This window comes from Octodon degus, unplaced genomic scaffold, assembly GCF_000260255.1.
Source record: "Octodon degus isolate 3935 unplaced genomic scaffold, OctDeg1.0 scaffold00012, whole genome shotgun sequence".
Classification (NCBI taxonomy): domain Eukaryota; kingdom Metazoa; phylum Chordata; class Mammalia; order Rodentia; family Octodontidae; genus Octodon; species Octodon degus.
Window position 1 is genome coordinate 22,880,589 of NW_004524588.1, and position 24,935 is coordinate 22,905,523.

The 24,935-nt window shown below is 39.8% G+C and overlaps 1 protein-coding gene across 1 annotated transcript in view; it reads right to left on the reverse strand.

The window, feature by feature from the left end:
* Window positions 1–24,935, reverse strand: part of Cntn5 (contactin 5) — a 499,129-nt gene that overhangs the window by 32,024 nt on the left and 442,170 nt on the right. The window contains exons 15-18 of the mRNA XM_004626235.1: window positions 21,137–21,286; window positions 11,908–11,978; window positions 10,284–10,518; window positions 1,434–1,543 (exon numbers count right to left, since the gene is read on the reverse strand). Of these exons, the coding sequence (XP_004626292.1) occupies window positions 1,434–1,543; window positions 10,284–10,518; window positions 11,908–11,978; window positions 21,137–21,286 (566 nt within the window). The remainder of the gene's footprint in view (window positions 1–1,433; window positions 1,544–10,283; window positions 10,519–11,907; window positions 11,979–21,136; window positions 21,287–24,935) is intronic.

A 24,935-nucleotide genomic window follows, 5' to 3' on the forward strand; every position in this document is an offset into this window, starting at 1 on the left:
CGATGTAACGTCCCAGGCAGGGCAGGTATCCAAGGGAAGCCAGTTCTCCAGAGGAGGAGTTGAGAACCATTATCAGCCAACAGTCCCGGCAGCTGGGGGACACTGCACTGGCCCAGGAAGGAGACCTGGGCCAGCGGCCACCATTAGTCATATGAAAACGAGCTGACTGCGAAGCTCAGACATTCATTCTTTCAGCACGTATTTTTAGTGGCCTGTCCCAGGCTAAGTACTTTCTGTTGCTGAGATTCAATGATGAATAGACATGGTGCCTGCAGCGGGCATGGGGAGAAACAGATATTGATCAAATATATCTGCAGCTATCATAAGACACTACTGGATTATTGTGCCAATAATGAACTAGAGCACGATTATAAAAATAAGCCCATGATATTATGCAGTCAAGTAATTTTTAAAAATACTTCTTGCAGTAACTCTGAGATTATGTAAATTCTTACCACAGTAATCGTTATCTAATGCTAGCTGTATGTTCATCAAATAGTTATCAGGCATTATTTGAAAATGCAAATAGAATTTAAAAATGTGTTTCAACACTGGAATCGTTATTGTGTGCAAAGCCTCTACCTATCATTGTTTGAAACAACCAGCCGATTTTCTCTTACTGGAAGTCGAAGCACAGTAAGAATTGAAAATTGTAAACGCAGCTGGTTGGATGCCTGTTCCCTTTTGTCTTTTCAAGCTATTCTCTTCATTCCTACCCCTGTCTGACAAGCAAGGCAAAAGCAACACCTGTGTGAGAGGCGGTGATCTTGCTACCATGGAATATTCCAGTCCGTCTTCGGTTGTTCTTTCCTTCTCTCCCCGTCCCCATTGGTCGTTTCTTTTCCCATATACTTATTACACATGACTTACCATAATTTCCTAGTCCTTGTGGAGGCCACAACTTACTGGAAGTCACTGAATTGCTACACAACAGTCACTATTAGTAGTCGATATTATGTGCTAAAAATAGCAATATTTAATGAATAAAAAGACATTTGAACAAGTAGATACAGATCCCTGCATTCCAGGAAAAGTCTGAGAATTTGATATTGACATAGAACATCTGAGATAAATCCAAAGAAAGTAAGAAGAAATTTTGATTTTGCACATTTCATTATCATGCATACATAAGAACATTTAAGTCACTAATAAATTACCTGGGGCCAGTAAATACCTGAAATTCCTGATTTTAACTAACCCTCTATTTTAGTCTCTTTTTTGTATCTTTGCATAGTGCTGTGGTGAGAACTATACTGAACAATAAGTCAGCTAATGAGGGCTGTAGTGCCTGTCAGTAAAACCGTGTCTCTTACTTTAGCACAGAGAAGAATTTCAAAGGAATAAATGCTGTCGAGTGTCACCAAACCACCTCCTGAGGAGGAGGTGGCACCGGCAGATGTAGCAAAGCTCATTTTCGGTAATTCTGTCCATACCTCAAATCCCTGCGGTCTTCCTAGACTCTCTTTAATGTGCTTCCATGCAACAAGGATCTCTGACACAGACATGCTGGTAGCCTGGACATCCGTGGGAGCGGCGCTGGGCTCTGTAGGAAAGGGAGTGGGAATAAAACGCTGTGAGCGCAAGCGTGTCCCACACAATAACGCCCCCGCACTGCCCAGGTGTCCGCGGCTCCCGCCGTTGCTTTGACAATGAAATGCTCTGGTAGTTAGGGAAACAAAAGCTAGAAAAGATGATCTTGTTGTGCCTCTATGTTGAAGTTGTTCCATCAGGACCTTAACGAAAAATCACAAAGCCAGCAAGACAAGCAGAGGAGGTCCCTATCCTTGGACTGGCCACGCCAGCTGGAGAGGATTTCCGTGGTCTGAGTAAGGTTGTCTGCCGATCTATGGTATCGCTGAAGAGACGGGACTATGGCTCAGGGCTGGAAAATGTTGCTGCTGAGTTGTTTTCCCTCCTTTCAAAATTTGTGGTGGTCTAATTCACACATGTAAAATCACGTCTCCCTAATGTACAATTCTACACTACAGGTCTAGTAAATGAAATAATGCATGTTAAATAAACCTTAGGTAAACTGCTTTACCTCCTTCTGGTACCTAGTTCCACCTTCCGTAACATGGGCACAATATGAGTATTATCTCATAGATCTTAAGACTAGTTTTAATTATTATAAGACATATAAAGTAGGTAGCGCTATAGTTGGCACTTAAAGTGGGCATTCACAAGTACTTGCTCATTGTGCAGGAACAAACAGAATCTAAACCGCATCAAACACTTTTTGATGCCCAACTGCAGAGCTGCATTTCTATGATCTCACAGGAAATGCGTCATGAATCATGATGTTCAAAAGGCAGGCAGTGACTTTTAAGACAGGTGTGAGCCGCACTGAAAAGTGCCTGGAGGTCTTGGTGCCAGTGCTCAAAACTCCTTCGCATTTGTTTCTCTGCTTAGTGACCTTTCACACTAGTTTTTTAAGTACACAGAGTGTGACTGGCATCTGTCCAGAGGTGCTTTTGATTTCAGGCTGCATGGTCTGTGAGCAACAAAATATTTCTAGTTTTGACATGAGCGAATCATAAATACTGTCACAAACACATGTTAAATGAAATGGCAGAATAAAGGCTATATATTAGGTCAAGGAGTTCTGTGTAAAGTCTATTTTTTAAAAATCACACCTTGCAAAAATTGTAGAAAATTTTTATACTCACCCCATATCACTGGTAAGAATTCAGATTAATGTGTTAAACTTATTTTTTTCAGATTCAGAACACCAAAGATAGCACAGATAACAAAGACAGAGTTCTACACAAGATTTTTGAAAGTCGTTATGACAGACATTGAAAGAAGTGCTGCCTTTTCTGAGATCTTTCCTTTTCTATAGAAAAAGAGACACATATCTACCTAACGCTTTTGAATATTATTAATTGAAAAATATCAGTCTCATTATTGTGAAAGCAGCCCACAGAATAAGACATTTTCCACAGGTATATGTTTTTATCCAATAGTGCTTTTCTTTAGGTAAAGCTTTCATTAAATCATATGATATAATAACAAAAAGTGATTTGGTAAGGCCACATTGATCTTTGTACTAAGGATGACATTAACTCCTGTCGTGGTATGAATTGTAGACACTTGCTCCGTCACCCTTTGAATGTTTTCCGTTATTTTCTTTTTCATGGTTTCACTCATCCAACTGCCCGACTCCCCAATACCCAATGTTTTTAAAAAATTCCTTCTGGGAAAACTTCTAGTTAATAGTAGTTAAAAGTTTTGGCTTTGTAATGAAATGAAAGGGAATGCTGATGTTTTGAGGTGTGCATGGCTTGATCTCTAGGATGTAGAATATGATTTACTTCTCAGGGAACCACATTTTGCATATCATTTGCTATTCAGTTGCTGTTTGGCTTCTGTATTTAGAATGATTGTGTTGCAGAGATTTGTGTGCCAAATGCCTTCTTTCAGCTTTTATATTACTGAAGCAATTATATCTTTGTCAAAGAAGATTGCAGGGGGATAAATAATTTGAGAAGCACAAAACATGTGGTTGGGTGACAGCATTTCTATCCCTCTTTATCTTTAGAGAAAGAAATTACTTCTCTATCAGCTTTGAGGAGCATTATACAAGTTTAAATACCTCTCAGAAAGAAACTGAAAAAAAAAATCCCTGAAAACTAAGTAAAGGAAAAAGACAAATGTTCAGAAACCTACTTGTATTCAGGCATCTTAATTTCTATTTGAAAGCTCTGAGGATTTTAAATCGGGTCACCTGATATTTCAGAGTTGCGTTCTTGGTCTTTCTTACATCATGGGTGCATCGAATTGAATGAGGGCAAAAGACTCTGCAAGAGCTACTTTAATTTGTTTCACCTTTTTGATCTAAATAGTATCAGACATAGGCCACTGCTGTCCTGAATTGGCAATTTCAGCATGGAAACAGAAATGATCTCAGTTTCTTTGCTAGGCTTTTTTGTGTACTGCTTGACAGCTGAGCGGGCAGGAATGACTGCCTGGGGCACAGAAGGCCGGGGCTGGAACTCGCGGTTCTGCCCGGAACCCAACGGTTGCCAAATGATGGACCCTGACCACTGGAAAGGGCTTCAACAAATCACTTAGTCCAAAGGCACAAATGCATGGCCAGTGGCTCTTCAGTCATTTTGTCAGTTTAATGTTCAAGTAATTTGAGTTAAGCCAACACTTAAGTTGTAATCTGTTATACGAATATAAGAATTTATGGCTTTGACACCAAAGGAAGGCCACGGAGTGAGGATTTTTTTTTTTTTTTTTTTTTGACCTTGTGCTTGCCAGGCAGGTGCTTAAACCACTGCACTGTCTCCTCTGCTTCACGGAGCATGAGAGCTTGTCGGCATGTGAAAATTAGTAGTTCACCCCCGTGGGGCATGCGCTGCTCACCTGCTGGGTTCCTGCTGCTGCCTGTTGTCCCACAAAGGGTGGACCTGGTGTATCCATTCCCTAACTGCTGCTAGAGGCTTTAGAATTATAACGCTAAGCTTTAAATCTATGGCCTCATTTTGCAGATGTAAACATTCTGTGTACCAAGGATGATGTACTCAAGTTCTACTTCTGGCTGTGAAAAGATTCAGATGAAAACTTAGTTCTGAAGTTGTCTTTTCCCCCTTTTTTGTGCTCTGTCCAGTAAGTAACTGTTCTCAGTTTCTAAAGCCCAATTGTGCAGTGCAAAGATGCATTACTAGAAATAGATATAGCTCATTTTTTTTAGCTTGGTTTAGTGTTTGTTTATGAGATAGGGCCTCCCTGTTGGTGCAGGGCGTCCTTCAGCTTGTGGCCATCTTCCTGCTTTAGCCTCCTGATGATTATAATTCATTCACTTGTGACCCCCTGCCTCCAAAACTGTCAAAGCAACAGGTAGAATATGACTAAGAACAAACAGCTGACAGCGAGAGAATGCAAAGAGATAATATTAATGTTTGAGGGTTTGCTGTGGTCCAAGCCCACCTAATGCTTTACACACATGAACACTTCCAGCAGCCCTGTAATTACTTTCATAGAAGGAGTCTGAGGAACAGGGAGCCCAGGATAACCTAGCTGCCCAGGGTGCAGGGCTGGGTCTGCACAAGGCCGCAAGGCCCTCCCAAGGCTGCTCTGCTCCAGCGCCTGTCAGGCTGGGTGCACCTTGCGCCTTTCCTCGCTTTTGCCCTTCTCCACTCACCCCTCAGCTTCTAAGTCCTCTCCAGAATTTGTGTGCTGACCTCCCCCACTTGGGCTTCCTACTTCTAGGTCTCCCTAGAAATTACTAAGTCCCATTTGATTTCCCTGTTCCCCTTGCTTCAGGTGTGCTGTCACTCCCTTTATCCTTAGTTCAAGGACTTCTTAAGAACTTTGAATCTCAGCTGTACTGTTCTGTGTAGAGCACGTCATCTTTGGGAGTTTCTACAACTCCCCTAAACTCGGAAACACATGTATTCTGTCGCTCTTATCTATTACATTCAGGTAATTTGATGAAAATTCAAAACTTATGTCTGAGATTTAACTGGTGTTATGTCTAATAGAGTCAAAGACTTAAAAGGATCTATTTCCCTCGCCTACGATATTAAGGACTCTGTAGATAACTCCTTTACTTCACTCTGGGGATACGAAGTCGACATGCTCATTGATAGAGCTCAGTACCTGTTAGATTAAAAAATTTGAGCAGCATTACTACGCTTATGAATGTAGATGATACATTTGTTTTAAGTGACCTAGCAGTCAGAGTTCTCCAAGTAATACGGGGGTTGTGCTGGCAATATTGATCATACATCTGAGTCTCGGGAGCCAGGAGCAGTCGCATTAATCAAAGGAGAATTTAATAAACTCCTTGGGAAAAGGGTTATGATTTCATTATTTAAAAATTCAGTGAAGACAGCTGCAGTTGAACTTTTATAGGCACTAGTCCAAATAGATCATCTGGCAAACACAAGAAATTATTTCTTGTACTTTATAACTACTGTGCCAATTTATTAATTTCCAACTTCACATAAATCCACTGAGGCCGCTTTCAGCTGAGAGCTCATCTGGAGGAGAGCGCCTTGTGCATGTTGGGATTTCATTTGAAAAGTGTTTGCAAGGAGCTAATTGTATATCATTTTCTTTAAATGAAAAAAGTCTTTCAGGCTTTAATAAAAATAAGTGCATCACACTTTTTAAATATAAGTCAAAAGAAAAAAACGCCTCCCACCCACAAAACATTCACTCTGAAAAGGCTAAAGTACATCATAAGTAAATCTTTCAACCTATAATTAATGTATATTGAATTTCTATCTGTCTTTCTATTAGTTATAATTGAACGATCTGGTTTTTCTGACTAAAGGTTTTAAGAACCAAGGGAAAATGGATTTAAGGTAAACTATTATTTTTGGAAATGCGAAAGTGGCTGGGCATGTTGTGCTTGCCTGCAACCCCGGTTCTTGAGAGCCTGAAGCAGGAAGATTGCCATGATTTTGAGGCCAGCCTGGGCTACATAGTGAGTTCAAAGGCAGCCTCAGTCATAGTGAAACCCTGTCTCAAAATCAATCAATCAATAGCAATAAAATGAAATCAATAATCTTTCCTTCTTTATTCCATGTTTCACCATGTATAATATGTGATGGATGTATGTAGTGCAAGGAAACTCTGGCTGGCGAAATCTTTCTTCCCAGACGCTGGTGTCAGATGTTGCCTGGCACCCACAGAGCCTTTAAGCATTCCTTCTGTGTGGAAACACTAAAAGGATTCAAAAGTTCCAGGGTGTTAGCAAAAGAATCACTTGCAACAATTTCTTATAGTAATCTAGGGCCACAGTCAACTTACAAATGTTGAAGTCAAGGTCGTATATGGAGTAACTTAGCAAATACAAGATTTGTAAGAGCTCATTCATTTGGATAACAGGTTGACTCATGGCTTTCCTTATATAACGTAATTCTTATTCGCATTCTAGTATGCTTTTTTGAAAGTGAAAGATGCAGAGTGTGGATGAATGGCCATAACACTAATGGAAGGTTTCTCTGGACGGAGGTATCATCCATCACTGATGTTCCCATGGGGAAGAGTATAAGGTAGCCCTGCAAGGTGCACCTATGTCCTTCTGACTTGTACCTCAGATAGTACAAGTTCTGGGGGCTGCATGTGACCGACCTCTCCCCACCAGCTGTGACAGCTGTGAAAATGAGGCATGCTCACGGCGCTCCAGGCCTGCAGCCAGTACTCCTGATAGGAAGAGAGACTAAGCCTCTAAATAGAAATGCAGTCTGACGGGCTCGCTCTTCACTGTATCTAAGGATACAAAGGGGTTTGGAAGTATAAAAAAAGAGGATGGGGCTGATGGAAGAATAAGAAAGCAGAATTCGTCTTAAGGAAAAATTCAAAGTTGGATATCTGGGGCCTGAGACAAAATAAAAACACAGAGGATTTGTATGGAGGCCCACGGAGGGGAAGAAACAAGGCTGCACCCTCAGAAGTAGAACTAGAACCGTGGTTTCTGAATTTATTACGGGCCTACTCTTGAAAAATAGTTCAGTCTTTGAAATGTTCACTCATTTTCAATTAAGGCAATATTCCAAGAAATATAAATGTTCATTTGTCCATTTTTATTGTATAGCAAAAGCTAATTTATTGTCTCTACTTCTTTGGGACAATTGTTTTAGAACATAGAACAAAATGACAGAAATTTCTTTGCAACTTGGAAGTAGTCCAGAGATGCTCTACTCAAATTTTATTTGAGCACTATTATTAAAATATAGCAGTGCTGGGCATGGTGCACATGCCTGCAAACCCGGCATTCAGAAGGCAAGAAGATTGAGTTTGAGACCAGCCTGGCTTGCAAAATGAGCTCAAGGCCAGCCTGAACCGCATAGCCAGACCCTGTCTCAAAAAGACAAAATGATGATGATGATGATGATGATGATGATGATGATGATGATGATGATGATAATAATAATAATAATAATAATAATAATAATAATGTGTGGCAGCCTGTGGCTCCAAGAGGTAAATACTCTGCCCCAAATCATGTGACCATATTTAAATGTAGGCCGGGCTGGCTCCAGGCAAAAGCACTTCTCCCTTGTTCTGCCTTTTCTTCCCTTTGGTTGAAACAAGATTTGCCAACACTACCGTATTTACTTGTAAAGTTCTAATCTTATAAATTTAATGAGAAAATGCCAAAAGTCTGTTTAAATTCTATTGTCTGAACAAAAGCAGGCCTTATAAAGTCTTCTTCTGTCTGGTATCTTGCACATTTTTAGTCTATAAATAAATGAAGTGTTACCATGAAATATGCTACAGCAACAAGCTCAGTGTCTTTGAAAGAAAATATGCGTATTTTGTTTCTAGCTTAAAAGCAGAACCTCCAAAGTCAGCGCATGTCAAGTTTAAGGGAGCACAGTATTTAAACAAAGGTAGCTGCAATAATTTAATTTCAAAGTAAAGGTTGACAAGAGGATTTCTTAGTCGGCCCTGGAGTAACCAGACAAAGCGTGTGCACCACCCTCGGCAGCTCACCTCACGTGACCTGGGGCTACATGCCTGATAATTAGATTGGAGCAATTTTCAAGCAACAAGAGGATGCACTTCCTGAATAAAACATGCACTTCAAAGTAGATCTTTGGAATAATAAATAATAGAAAATATCATTATACTGTACATCCCTGGTGAGATTGCATAAAGGTAAAAGTGTGTGCGTCGGAAATGTACAGACCTGGTGAAATCCCAGCTGTGCATGTCCTGTTGTTTTTTTACAGTTCTCTCACTTATTGGTGTGATCTTCGATATATTCAGTTGTCTGAAAAGAAGTTGCTGCTGGTTTTAAATGTCAAATTTTAAAATAAGTGCTTGGCACACAGTCTATGTCTGAAAACACACCAGAACCTGAGAGGCTAAAAGCATGGGTATCTCTCTGAAATAGCTGCAATTCCTGGTTGCCACCTGCTTCTTTATTTTCCAGGCCATTCTGCAATAAGGAGAATGCTTTATGCTTTTGCTTCAAAATTTGGTTCTATGTTTTAAAAATAGAAGGTGGCTTTCATTGAAAAACTGCATCTTCACATAAATCAAACATTATATTTGTTCTATATTCAAATGACCTTCTGTATTACTTTCTACAAAGCTCTGATCCCCCAAATATTAATCATTCCTTTGAATTATTCAGCTCAGACATGACGGCATGAAAGAAATACAAGAGCCAGTTTATGAGGCCCATGCTAACCTGTCAGATCAAAGGAGTGCTGCTTTGTTGTAACATTTTCTCATTCATCTGTAAATTTAGGCAATATGAAGCAGACAAGAAATGATTTCTAATTGGCAGGGACAACTGAAATTGGACCTGGATAACAGAAGAATTACAAGTAAATGCTAACTTATGGGGTTAGAGTAATCATGTTTTCTTTACTTAGCAAACTAGAAAGCAGGCAGGATTTTGACACTGGAAGGTGGGTTTATCAGTAGCTCCAGGACCTGCTGCCTTTAGGCACGAATGGTAAGTTGTGCTGTTTACTCACCAGCAAAACAAGTATAATGGAAACTAGATACTGCCCATTTTACGTTCTATTTTAAGAATTAAATGAGGCAGTATATACGATGGCGGCATGCTATAAAAACAGCATTGGCACCAGGAACTGAACTCAAGCCCTCACGCTTGCCAGGCAGGGGCTGTGCCACTGAGCTATGTTCTCAACCCAAAATTACTGATTTAATAGGTAGAGGGCTGTAGATTCTCACCTCACTTGGCAGCTGCATAATCTTCAGCAGGTTCTTGAACTTTTCCGAGCTGCTATTTCTCTTTCCACTCAATGGCCATTACACAAGATTGTCATGGGGACTTAGTGATGTGAAAAACATCTGTCACAAAGCTCTGTCTCAAGCTTCTTGTCTAATACAGTGGCTTGTGCATTAGCGTTAAAGCAAATAAATGTGTATTGCTCATGCAGTCTTTAGATTTGCTTTATGGGCATATTTACATTTCTAGCCAAAAGAGTTTGGTTAAATACCTTGTAGAAAATGGAGGATTCTCCAGAAATTTACTAGTCTTATTATTATGGAAAATGTTTGGCATGTATTTTTAGAGAGTAAAGAACATAATATTACATATATGTATATATATACGTTAACATATAGTATATATATGTTAATATATATATGGACTGGTTTGTTTCTGTTAACACATTAAAAACTTTTAGAAATATATATATATATATATATATATATAATATAAATTGTAGTATTATAAATTTTATTTTAGTTTGGCTTACTGATTTTCTAATGAAGAACAAAGGTTCTCATTATGGAAATAAATATGATATGACCTTGAATCAAATAACAGGGATAAAGAAACTGACCTCCTTCAGCTGAGCAGATGACCACAATTGGACTGAAAGGGCCGTCGCCTTTGTTATTATAAACACCAACTTTCACTTCGAAGGGAGTCAGCGGAGGCACACTTTCATCCCGATAGATGAATTTGGAAGCGTCAGAGGATGTCACCATTTTTTCTTTCCATCCCCGCGTTCCATTGGGTCTGAAAGCCACAATATAGCCAAAGCCTTCCCCATTCTGAAACTCTTCAGACACTGGCTGAAGAAGGAAAGCACAATTAATTATCAGCAGTATGACTGATTAAGAAGAAAATGCACTGCCTCCAAAGCTGGACGTTATGCTACAGTGGAAGCTAAGATAGGAAAGTAATTTGGCACTTTGAGGATGCTTAGAAGCCCTTCAAGGTTAAAAATGAAAACTTATATTAGTTGGCATGTAAGAAAATTCTCCAGAGTGTTGAAAACTCTTGAAGTGAAACAAATTTGCTCCAATTATATGTATATGAAATGAAGGTCTTAGATTCCACACTAGAGTTTAACATGTGGAAGAAAAGTGTCACATGGTTGGTAGGTGGGAACGTCTTGTCAGTGGTAATGCTCACAGATCTCTGCATGACACACCTAAAATAGATTTGTGTGAGCCCTTCCTTCTCGTTGCCTCTGTGCACTAAAAGCACGCAAAACAACTGGACAAGAGCACTTAGGCAGGAAACTGTTGTGCTATGTGCGTATGGCTTATACCTAAACTTACAAATGGATTTCAACTCCCTAGCACAGCAAGGGACACTTGTCACTGACTCTTGGGTGGAATAAAGGCATGAGACATTGACTAGAACAACTCTTGACTCATAGGAGGTATCCAAAAAATATTTGTTAGTATTTTTCTTTTAAATTTTGACTAAACTACTATGCGTTTATTGAAAGAGGAGGATAAAGTCTATTTGGCCAAAGCTCATTGTTAATGAACTCTAGGGCAATTTGCTCTGCAGAGATAAATCCCAGTGAAGGTCTGATATTGGGGAATTAATATGGATGCAGAAAGCCATATTAACTCTTCCACTACCAGTTTTCCTTTGGTAAAAGATATTTTCAAGGCTGCAAAATATTATGGATAAAGGAATCCAAATTTTGTACTCAAAATCCTACTTCTTTTCACTAGGGAAGTATTTAAACTCTTCCCCAGTTTCAAAATTTGTAAAATAAGGCAAATCTTCCATAGTAGAAGGATTGTTATATGGATTAAATAAGAAAGCCTAGGCACTGTGCCACATGTCCAGAGGTGATTCATTCCTTCCTCCTCGGTGGTTTCCGAGTAAGTTAAGGTAACTACTTAGTTGTAAAACAATTAAATATCAGACTGAACCAAAAAGCCACCTGATATATTTTGCTAAGGACGTGCTTTTATCATTCAAGCCTTGGGCTGCGATAGCTGATAGCACAGGAGAGCATACTTTACGTTTGGCCATAATATCACCTGGGACCTAGTAGGAAGATGGGAGAACTCATAGTATCAACCAAGGCGTGCCCTGGGCATTTGCTTTACTTAAACAGGGGGTTACTGAGGCTGGCTTGATTGGGGCAAACATTCCTAACTGCAGCTTTAGTTGAAGAAAATCACCAGTTTTGACAATTGTTAAGGCTTTTGTACCTCCCAGGCAATGACCAACTCGTGTCTTCTTCCACTTCTTCCGCTTACATTGGTGGGTGCTGTTTTTGGAACTGTGGAGAAAAACGGGCAGAGAGTGAGGAGAGCGACCATGTGGGTAGTTTCCTTACAATATGACAAATCGTGACCCTACATACGCTGGACAAGAATTTCGAAATAAAGAAGTCAAACATTCGTTTTGAAGATAGAACAGTCAAATTAAACAATGAATCAAGATATTTGTGATGGAGTTCTTTTAAATCTTTGTGGAATAATTTTATATATATTTCACAGCCACATACGTAGCTCCAAATTAGCTCTCGGTTAAATGCTCTGTAGGTGATATCTAAATCCCAGTGACAATAAGGCTAAAGAGACCCACTAGTAGTCAGGCTCATTTCACCCTTGACAAGCTTGCCTCTTCTTCACCAATGGTATGACTATTTTTTTCCATGCCAGGGCTCACAAAATCCCTGGAAATCGCACAAGTTGAGTCCAACATCACTAGTCCCAGAACCCTCAGGTAGCTCCAGTTCAAAGCAGCATGAATGATGCCATGGAGCTAGAATCTAGTGAAATGAATCAACATTTTAGGAAAGCTGTCGAGAATCAATCTCTCTGCACGCTACAAAATATGTAGGTACTCAGAGAAACTTTTTCAAATGAATAACTATTAAATGAAAAATGTGTCAAAGGAGTAAAGTTCCCCTTCACTGCACCACACCGAAGAACCTGCAGCTGAATGGGAACATTTTCAAATGAGGAAGACTATTAAAAGAAATAATTTTCCAGGCTATGAGCTACATTAGCAATTTTATACTTCAATATTGCCTTTTAAACCTAGCATATAGTTCTTAAATGATATTGATACACTCATAAACAATAAATTCACTCCTGTATATTTATACCTGGATGAAAAGCTATTAATTACTGGTAGACAGTCACATAGAATTTTATACACTAGAAAAAACTGAAGTGGAGTTTATATCATCCCAGAAAGGAAATAAAAAAGCAGAATTTTTCTTGGGCCCAAGAGGGGCAGGTGAATATAATTTGTTCCACAAAAATAAATATATTCTCCAGGGTCTAAATCGCAGTGTCTTGGGTACTTATCTGCACCAGAAAAATTCTTCTCTTGCTCAACTACATGTAGCAGCTATCAATATCAGATTATATAACTTCAAAATATATAGAGAAATGCAAAATAGATACAGAAGCAGTTACATATTGTATTTTTTCATAGTTGCAAATATTCTAAAGATTATTTATTTACAAACTTCAGTCTCATGAATTCCTTTGGAATTACATGGAATTGAGCTACCTTTACTCTCATACAGGAAATCAGGCAGAATGTAGCTGAAAATGTGATGGTATTATAGCAGTGACTGTGGAGATGGCTCCATTTAGTTCAACAGTAAGCAGATCGTTTATTAAGATAAATGTTAAAATAAACTAGTTATTGATACATGTAACAATCTATCACAGAGCTGTATGTCTTGACACCAAATCTGAAAAACCACTGTAAAACTGTATACTGATTCTAAGCTTTTTTGCTCTATAGTATGCCTGAAGTACAAAAGAATGGAATAGATTGAAGTGTACGTGTAAAAGGACACAATTTGATTCACACACGTGAATCATCTCTCTGCTCTGTGTCAGTGGCACAGCGCCATTTCAATTCACACAACTAAAGGAGTGAGAGAGAGAGAGAGAGAGAGAGAGAGAGAGAGAGAGAGGTGTTATGAATATGTGCCTACTTCCTATGAGGAATATTATGATTATAAACTGCAAACATCCTTAGTAGAACTGAAGAGGAAAAATAAACATGGGAAGATAAAGCTAAAAAAGGGATTTGGAGTAAGGTCTGGGTTAGAGTTCCAGGGCTGCCACTAATTTCTCGATAGACTTGTGTGAGTTTTGGAAGCTCTATGAATTCTGTTTGCTATGTGAAAAAAGGGGATAAATAACCCACCAGGACAGTGATTTAAAAGACTGGTGGGAAAATGGAGTGGCGTAAGGAAGGGCAGCCTTGGCTGGGTCTGGGTTGACGTGTGGCTTTCCAGGACTTGGAAGCAGGGAGGGTCTGACGGATGTCTTCCCGCGGTCCTTTCATCTTTTGTGCTCAAGTTGTGGGCTGTTTGTCATTCTGTGCCTTGTCCTTTCTTGCTTCTTTGAAAAAGAACTACCTAAATACTTCCAGGGTTCCCTGAACACCTCAGTTTGTAAGCTGCCTCTGCAAGGAAAGGCATCTTTCTTGACTATGTTTGGTAGAAAAGATTTTGCTGGCTCACAGCAACATTTTTATTTTAGAATACTGTCTGCTACATGAGCTGTAACATTTTTTTCTAATAACTGAAGATTTGGTTTTAGAGGTCTGTTCCTTGCTATGATTTTGGTCTTCTTTTGACATTACTGAGAATTGTTTCTTTTATATAATATAATTAAATATAATATAATTAAATTACTCACTGGGTTGAAGAAAACTGTTATGTTCATTTAAAAGTATTTTCCCAATTGTTTCAGCTTAATACTTTCTACTGTCTATATAATATTTTCTTATAACTTAAACTGAAAAGAACTCCAAAGCACCATAGCCTAAGCCTTTTCTCTCTGCACTCCAGTACCTGAAAATTGGGCATTTTTTAAATTGGCTTCAGTATTTGATTAAAGTCTTATTTAGCCTGGCTTTCAACTTCCTGTTAAATTCCATTTTCAAAGTCAATCCACATACTGCTAGACAAAACTAATCCAGCTGCATCTTATGTTACAGTAGTGTTTTGAAATTTTAAAAGTATTATTACAAGAGTAGGATGCGGATATATTACAATAGCATTTCATTGTGTTTCTTCCACAGCTCCTGATCATAGGAAAGTTTCCTACGTGGCACTGCAGACAATAACCAGGAAGATATATAATATGAGAGAAAAGCCAGAATCTTCTCAGGAGGTAGTGCACAAACAAAGAAATTTTAATTAGAAGTCAAACAAGTCTAGTTATGGACTTGTTATGAGTCATTTGTGACCTCAGATGCTAAAACGAGGTAAAAGACAGCGACAGACTTGGGAAGAAATAAAGGAAACAATTTTATGATCCTTTCCTATCATCTATCTCTAGTCCAGGTACTGTGACGCCGAAGTGAATCTTTAAATGAAAAGCATGCTAGTCACTGATCTTCCGCAGAGTATTCGCTCTTTGAGCAGGCTTACTCCAATGCTCTCGCCGCTCTGGAACCATTCTGGAGCGCTTTCCCACGCGCGTGTTCAGTTGCGCTCTCACGGCTGCAGGGACCTCTCGGGCTGGTCAGCAGCGGTCACCTCTCACCGTGCGGAGGAGCCGGAAGTTTCGCGGTGCAGTCCAGGGATCCAGGTCGATGAGGGCGCCCTGAAATATTTTCCTAGGCTTCTTTTCCGTCGGGAGCACCCAGCAGCAACACCCACCCTTCTTTTCATAATACAAGGCACTCATGAAAGAGCGCTTTGGGAAGTGACTCCGGAAGTCGCAGGGACCGTGGGCTGAGCGCGGCGGAAGGGGAAGGACGCCTGCGTGTGCCTTCTGCCACAGCGCTGCTCCACGACTAAGCCTGCACCGCGTGGGGTGCGCAGGCCCCCCAGTCAGCATCGCGGCACATCGTGCTGCTTAGGGACAAGCGCGTCGGCGGAGAAGATGGACGGGCTGCCCCGACCGTCTACTGATAAGGCAGGTATCGGTCGCTAATCGGGCTGCATCAGCTGGGCAGTGATAGGAGTAAGACAACCATGGCGAGACTCCTTGCTTGCCTCTCCTGTCCTGTGGCGCATCCTGTCGCCCTCACTGAGGTGACTGGGCAGAGGCAGAAATAGGTCTTGAGGACGTCTTATATTTCTAAGGCCTGGCAGGCTGGGAATGGGAGACAGCGCTGTGTGCCAATGGACTCCCTAGCAGGTGGCTCTGGCTAGGCTTATGGGGGTCAGAGCCCCTCAGGCTGCCTGCTAAGGACCAAGGTGCCTCCAAAATGCAAGAGCGCCTCAAGAGCGAATAGAGGTTGCCTCCATGGCTCAGAACTCAGTGAAAAACACACACTGTGCCACCTAAGTAGCTGCTTTTCTCCTTCCTGTTTGACTTGGAAACTGCCGTTGTAACTATTGCAGGGAGTGGAGGGAAACAGGACGAGGCAAAGGAACCAGGCCTGAGCTGGGGTGGAAGGGGAAAGCACAAAATCGGATGAGAGACTGCAGTGTTTATTTAAATTACACTGGAGGTTTTAATACCTGAAATTCAGATAGCTCCAGAACTTAGGAGCACCTGGGAAACGGATGAGGCTGAAGGTGGAAGTGGCTACAGCACAGCACAGGGCAGGAGGGGGGTACTGCATCTCTGGTCTATTTAAACTCCACAGTCTCCACAGTGCACCAGCTCTGCAGCTGTGAGGTATGGTAGGAAGTACTCACGTCAGGAAACACTTCCGTTCAGCTGTGCATTTGGTACAATTATCTGGTGGAACACGATCTCTGAAGTGTAAAAACCGTATTTTCCCCTGTGTATCCAGAAATAGGTGTATGCTGTTTCCCATTTCAGAGTCAAAAGAGAATGGTTCTCAGAGTCCAGCGTCCTAGGCCAACAGAAGGCTCTCTGTGCAGAAGAGTTGGCATACAGTCCTTCAACTGATGCTGCTAATCGGTCTTTCTTGACTCCTTTTGCTATGTTCATTGTGCGGAAACAAAGGCAATTGTCATGTGTTGGGTGCTATGAAAATCTAGCCCGGGGCCCAGTACTAGGCAGAGAATAGCATAAGGCAGCACGTCAGGTCAGGCACGGGGTTGGGAAGGACACGTGGAGATACACGTGAGCACAACTGCAGTGTGTCCGCCATACGAAAAGAGCCACTTTTGCATGCTTACTACTGTTTAAACTCCCATTTTATTTAGGAATAACTCATTTGAATTGATGATGACGGTAATAAAATTGCTTCTTATATTTATACATCATATTTTTAGTATAATGGTCAAATTAATTAGTTATAATATTTTCTGCATTCTTTAATTGAGAAAAATCAAAGTCTTAAGTATGCTTGTTGATGTTCACAATGCTAGTAAATGGCTCTGTGGAATATTAATCATGATTTAAACTCAAACACGTAATTATAGGTAGAATATTCTTTAAAATATGCCTCTGTGTAGTTCATTAAAAAATTGAAATACGGACTAAGCATCAGCTTTGCCAAGTTCAAGGACCAGGGTTCAATCCCTGGTCCCACATGCCATGCCGGCCCCACCTCCAGGGTATATGGGGTCCGTTGAGTCTGGGCGTGGTGGCACACGCCTGTAATCCCAGGCTGAAAATAGGAGGATCACTATGAGTATGAGCTGCATAGTGAGACTCTGTGCCAAACACTTAAATGAAAAAAATTGAAATAACTGAATTACCAATATTAATATTTATATCAAGAGATTTGAAGGTAAGAGGCCTTATGCTACAGAAAGTATGCAGTGTTTCTGAATGACTAGTACATAGTGAACCCTAACCTCTTTTCATTTACCTTTCAAATGTTATAAATTTGTAACTTTTCTTAAAGTTCAAGTGATGGAGATAATTACTGTTATTTTATGACAGTATGCTTATTTTATATTATTCCATTTCTACTGTAGTGTATTTTTCAAATTCATTATGGCAAATATAGCTTAATAGCACAAGTGGTGCTTTTCTAGCAAGTGCAAGGTCCTGAGTTCAGTTCCCCAAAACAAAACAAAACAAAACAAATTCATTTGCTAAAATGTGATTTTACTCTGGTGAGTCTTATCTTATTAAATCCCAAAACATTTAGATTAGTCCACTCCGAATTTATGTTAGTTTGATGATAGTAGCATAATAAGTTAAACACAATTATGTTTTTTTAAAAAAACTAATCACTATCTAAACCCAACTGGTAATAAAATTACATTATAAATAAATATATCATAAAGGTATACTAAGTTAGAACTATGTATTTATACTAATATTTTTACATCTCAATATGAAATACTAGTGCTAAAAGTTGAACCATGCCAGTTTATATTATCTTTATTAATTGACAAGTTTATTTGAAGACTGGAAAACTCAAAAATAACATTGAAGGAAAATATAAAGAATTTTTTTATTTCTTTGGAAAAGGGCAATTTTAAGGTAGAAATGCTTTATAAAACTGCCTAGAACCTAGAGTTTTCTAATAAATAAGAGAATTTTCAAAGGGCATCAAATATTCATTTCAACACCCTAAGTTCAGGCTTGTGCTCTGAGGCAGCTCTGTCCATTGCGAAGCTTGGCTGGTCCATTAGAAGGCGCGTGTCTTTTGCCACACAGGCTGTGCGCTTAGTAGAGGCACAGCGTGGCACTTGAGAGGATGTCTCCGAATATTAGTGTCCCCTTTAATCTGTCCTGCCTGACAAAACAGGAGCGGAACTCACTGCTCGCCCGACACCATTAGCAGCTCTGGTTGTATGCGGCAGGCAAGCAAAGGAAGCGTACTGGGGGGGCCGAGCTGGCCGCAACCGGGCTGGGAGCCAGGGCTTCATCCATCTTTCATGCTCCTCATCTTCTCTTCCGTAAGATTTTAATGGACTAAACCATGTCACGTATGTAGAACTCGTGATAAAATGGAGCGACAGAGACAAAACGACTGAGGAGGCTGCAGAAATGGATGAAGTCTTTCAAATGCACCATCTAAATACAACTTAGACTAAAATATAAAAGTGCATTTTTTTCCCGCTAAAATGCTTTTTAATAGCACAAGAAGATGTGTACTATAAAAAGTTTGAAAGGATTATTCATCCCAAGTGGATTATTTATGTTTGAAATGAATATTTATAGAGGATCTCTGAATTAGGTGGTAATTTTTGCCTTTGTTTAAACACTATTAACAATATGCAAAGTAAGGCAGTCCTTTTTAGAAAATATGTGGATATAAGTATTCCGATTGGCAGTCACTTCGGTATCTGCCCAGTGAGTGCATGAAATGAGGAATAACTAACCTGTTATGCTCTTAATTAATGAACACCTGTACACAGTGAAAACATGGACGATTTTATGGGTGCATGAGAATCCAACCAGGCAATTAATGTGCAATTTAAAATTCACACTATTGAAAACTGGCAGAAAAGAACTTGTACAGGCAAATCATGAAAGCAGAAAAGTTGAGTTTTCTGTGGATGATTTTTTTCCCTACCTATTTTGAATATTTCACCTCTTATATTCTTGGTTGCTTAATTTTTTTCTGCATCAAAAATCCCTTTGTTAGGGCCGGGGAGATGGCTCAGTAGAGTAAGTGCTTCCCTGGCAAGTGCAAGGGCCTGAGTTCAATCCCAGGTTCCGGAAAAAAAAAAATCCCTTTGTTGGGGGGGTAAAAAAAGAATCCCTTTGTATGGTTATTTGGCCTTAATGCAATAATAGACCATTTGTGATTCTTCAGTGGGGCTAGACAAGGTATGCTCAATTGTTTTAACACTTTATTTTCATTATTATAAATTTTGTTTAATAATTGACGAGTCAAAAATTCTAATTTTGGTCCAAATGTATAACGATGGTAGGAAATGGACACAATCCTTAAAAAAAATGTTTTACTCTTTTGATACAAGGCCTCGCTGCACAGCTTGGACACGTAGTGATCCTCCTCTCAGCCTTTCCAGTGCTGGGATTACAGGTGTGCACCATCATGCCCGGTTTCAGTGGCTGGCACAATGCACCTGGGGTTCTGGGGTGGCACTGATGCGGTGCCAGGGATGGAACTCAGGACCTTATGCTTGCCAGGCAGGTGCGTAAGCTGCTGAGCTGTCTCCCCAGTTCACAATTACTGTGTACTTCTCATGTGTCTCTAGCATGGTAATGCAGGTAAAGGTGCACAGACGAAGAGAAAAGTGTGTTCCCTCATAAATCACGACACGTTGAGTGCCAGAGCCACACACTATTTTAGGTCCCTCGGATGAAACAACAGATTAGATGAATTCCTCATTTTAATGTGCTTTTTTCAAGATTTTTATATTACTATCAAGTATAAAAACCATTAAAATTATTTTTCTTCTCTGTATTGCATACTCCAATCCTTGTACCCTCTTTTTTGTTTTCAAGTTGTTGTCATTAAATTATTGTGGGTGTTCACTTAAGTGACTACCTATTAGGTACTTTCTCAACAGAATATTTTTTAAACTGATTTTATTGATAAAGAATAGCAATGAGACAGCTTCAAAACAGGCTAGTAGGACAGTTACAATAATTAATACATTGCATATCGTTGTCTTCGTAGTATTCCTAGTACAAGATGTGGACGTGATATCTTGTCTAAACACTGTTAGCACAAATCTTTCTTTTCATTGAACTACGAGTAAGTAGCTTCTTCAATAGACTATTTATATATTTTAAGGTTCAAGCGATATTTGAAACCTGTAAAATGTATAATGATCAGATCAGGATAATTAGCATTTCTATCTCCTGAAACTTTTATCATTATGTTGGGAAGCTTCTAACTCTTCTTTCCTAGTTTTTTTTTTTTTTTAAATTAATACAGCATTTTCAAGGACATAAAGATCTCAACAAGACTTTGTCTAAAGTAATTAAAATTCTACTCAAAAACTTCATTATTCTTTATTCCTTTATGCTTCTGTTCTTTCTAGGTGCCAGACAAAATATCTTAATTTGCTGTTAAATAAAGTTGTTAGTTTCTTTTATGTAGTCATTAGAAATGACATTTACCAGAGTTATCTACTGTCAAGGACCCCAGGAATGCTTTGCTTTGTAGGCCAGAGACAAGTCGGGTGTGTGTTTCACACACAGCCTTCAAGGAAGGACTAGGTTGTGCAGGGGTGTGTCTATGCTGGGGTAATTTATCCATGTGAGGGGGGAAGGGCAACACTAAGGAATTCTAACAAAGCAGAACGTAGTTCAAAGAAAGTGTTATCACTGGTGGATAAGGTGAGCCAATCTATTGTAATTTATGGGTATTCAATATTGAATAAGTATCGAATTGAAAGAATAACTGAATTCAATTTCATGGTAACATGAAGATAGCACAAAGGTTGGGAGAAAACCAAAATATTTAGAGGCCTAAATTTGCAGAAACAAGAAGAAAAAGACGTAACATCAGAACACTGACAGAATTATTTTGAAGGATGTGATTCTGTGGCATATAGGTGGAAATACCAGGACAAACGATACAACAGCAAGAGATATGACAGTCGCAGTCAGCTAACCCTGCTTTCAGAGTGAGCCTGAGCCTCCAGATTCTTACCTGCCTCGTTTGTGCGGATCATTCGTGACGGAGTGCTTGGGTCTCCGGTCCCAATTGGGTTGGTGGCCACCACTCGGAATTCATACTCCACCCAGGGATTCAAGTCCACGGCCACGGCTGACTCCATGTCTCCTGTGATGGTTTCTGGGACTAGGCAGAAGGAGGTTATTTCATGTCACTAGGAAAACTGGCAAAGGCTATGCATGACAACCAAGGATGCCACTTCTACTGATAGAAATCAATAATTTCTCATAAGGCATGGCTATGGCTTCTCCTGCAGTACCAGCGGCAAAATGAAAATAATTTTTGGGAAATAAATACCTGTATGTGCCAAAGATATCCGAGTAATTAGTATTTTTTTCTTATCTTTACACACAGCTTGTCATTATATATACCTCGTCAGTATCTACTAAAATTATTTTGTTAACCTTTTAGTCCAAGAGGAAAGGCCAAGTCATAGTATAATTAAGTAAAGAATTTTCTTCCATTTTTAGGGAAATTTCTTGAATAGTTTGTTTTCCCCTAGTTCCAGTAAATATATTTCATCACTTACAGTTTCATGCAGCAGAATAAAAATACATTCCTTTAATTTAAAAAAAAACCTACAATTTTTAGGATCTAACTGGACATATAATCTATGCAATACTAAATTTTGTGCTAAGATTTTTATAAAAATATGAAATATTTTATTAATGCAATCATGAAGTGAATTTTTTTTACATATAGTGCAGCTGCTGTTTGAGGCCACCTTTATTTGTTCATCTCCAAAGCATAGTGTTATAAAACTTATTATGGGCAAAAAGGGGAGACATGGAGAATGCACAGATGGGTAAGAGCCCCTGGACTTATGCAGCCCTGGTATCTGCAGAGACAAAATTTCTGGAGAGCCAAATTTGGAGGCTGGGGCTGTTGTTTTGAGGACAGTTCAGTTTTACTATGGCAAAGAGAAATTATGTCTTCTTAAAGTTTTCATGAAAATATTTTCTGAAATGCTTCAAAAAATGTTACACCAGCTTAGCAGCTTTTTACAAGGTGGAATGAACAGAGCATGCACTCTGGTCTGCCTGACAAGTCTCTGCAAACTCAGAGCTGATTTTGTTAAGCAGTAACATAAAGACAAAGGATGGAAAGTCTGTCTCCCTTTGTCTCCCCTCCTTATACTTAAAGCAATATTTTGGCATCTAAGAGGTGGGGGACATTGCCAAGTTGGTGTACACAGTGGTTTGATGTTGAGCTACACTTGCCACGCATCCAGGTAGGAAGAGACCCTAGGCGCCCAGCCCTCCTCTCCAGGCTGCAGTGTACCACCTTTGACTGCTTTGGCTTTGCCAGGATTTCTTTCCAGTTTACCTGTTTATGTCAGTAACTTCCACCAACTCAGAGCTGCAGGGCCATCTTTTCTTAATCTTCATGGCATTTGCAAATTCCCTACACTACCAACTTAGGTTCCTCATCCCCTTTGATACTCATGGTCTGTCATTAGCAAATCCTCTGTGTGCTTATTGTCCTCTTTGAACAACCTCTCTCAGTTTTAGCATGTTATTCTTCTCAAGGTAGGCCTCCTAAAATATGTGTGGAGAAAAATAATCCCTATGCTCTACTCTGCTTAATGGATCTTTCTTGGTGGAACACAAGCGTGCAGATGTTTTGGTTTTACAGAAATAAAAAAATAAAAAATACAGAAATAAAAAAAAGTTCACCTTTTCTGTCTTCATCCTTCCTTAGCTTTTCTGTTTCTTTTATAGCAAACGTTCTGCAGTTGTCTGTGCTACTGCTTCTTGTCCCTGTTTTCCTCCCATTCTCTCTTGAAGCCTCTCTAATTGGGCTCACTCTTGCACATTTCACCATCTCGTCTCCCATAGAGATTGCCAGCGATCTCTGATACGGAGACTTGAAGGTCAGATCGCCTATCACTGGTTTCATCCTTTGACACAACCGAGCACTCTATCCTTTGAAATGCTTTTGAAGCTTCTGTTCCTCTCGCACTTGCCTAGACCTGGTCGGTCTGTTTCTGTATTCCCTTCATAGTCCAGCGGTATCCCGGAGGCTCAGCTCTCTCTGAGCTGTGGTTCCTTGCTTCCTAGTGATCTATGCTATCTAATGAGTTGAAGTCTCCCTCTGTGTGCTGCAGAATCCACCATTTGCAGCCATGAAGCTCTTTTCTAGAATCACAGGCTCTATTATACATTGCTGCTTGAATAAAATCAGAAAGATTTATTCAGGGATTGACAATTACCGTCTTACACCTACACCCAAAATGTTGCAGGCTATCTCAGATACTTTTCTCTCTCCTTTGTCTGACTATGATTCCTAAGCAAATTATGGTCCTTGTGGTTCAGAATATGGTAACTGCACTCTTGAGCTCTTTTGTCAGATTTTACTGCCTACTGTTTCACCAAAGCGTTATTGTCAAGGTCACTAATGAGTCCACTCTGCTAAAGCTATTGGTTTCTTTTCCTTCTTAACAATTTTCAGTCCTCCTTTTACTTGACATGTCATCAACATTTGACAGTTACTGTACATCCCTCCATGGATTTCACCTTTTGTCTTGTAAGAAATCAAATTATTTGACTTCACTTTTATCTCAATAATTTACTTCATCTCCATCTCCTATAGTTTGTTCTTCTTTCCAGATTTTCTCAACATTTTACTATTGTAGGGTTCAATTTCTATGTTCTTTTCTTCTTTAATATATATTTACTTGTTTGGAACAGGTATACAACCTTATGGTTTTCAATGCAATGTACAACCCAGTAAGTTTCTGATTTCTATATTAATTCTAGGCCTCTCTCTTACAGCCCAGACTCGGGCCTCCTACAATCTACCTGAACTTTCCATTTAGATGTCTAGTAGATGCATCACACTTGTGATCTAATTCTGCACAGTCTGTTCTAATTTTGCAAACTTTTCTATGACGCTGGGCAGAAATTGTATTGCAGAGTTGCTCAAATACAAAACAAACTTGGACAAAAGTCCTTTATGTTCTTTTCTGCTACACTTTCTATGTCCATGATATCAGGAAATCCCATGGAATTTACTTTCAAATGCTTTCAGTTCTGGCAATTTTCCTAAGTTCTACTCCTGTCGCTCTGACACACCAGCATCTCTCAAGTACAACAGCTTCCCACTACATCAGCGACTTCATGTGCCTTCCCAACAGCCCAGGGGTGGCCGACCTTTCAGAGCTTCAGTCCTTAAAAATAGCCTGCTGCGGCATGCGTGCCATAGGTTCATCAGTCCTCATCAGTGATGCTGTATTTTTTACTCGGATTGAATGAATGTATTAAAAGATAAGATTTAAAATATGAACCCTCCAGTATTTCTCCATTTCTGTCGGGGTATTTTTCATGATTTGAGCCTCCCAGTTTTTCTTCAAACTCATACACTTTTTCTGAACTTTGTTCTGCTATTGCCTCAATAGTTTTTGAAGTTTTGCATATAATGCTTCAATCAGGAAATAATTAAGGGTAAGTGAGGTCCTAAGATTTGTAGTGTGGTTTCAGTGTCTGCCTCTGTCTCTGTCTCTGTCTGTCTCTGTCTCTGTCTCTGTCTCTGTCTCTGTCTCTGTCTCTGTCTCTCTGTCTCTCTCTCTGTCTCTCTCTCTGTCTCTCTGTCTCTCTCTCTGTCTGTCTCTCTCTCTGTCTCTCTCTCTCTGTCTCTGTCTCTCTGTCTCTCTCTGTCTCTTTCTCTCTCTGTCTCTCTCTCTGTCTCTCTGTCTCTCTGTCTCTCTGTCTCTCTGTCTTTCTCTGTCTCTCTCTCTGTCTCTCTGTCTTTCTCTGTCTCTCTCTCTGTCTCTCTC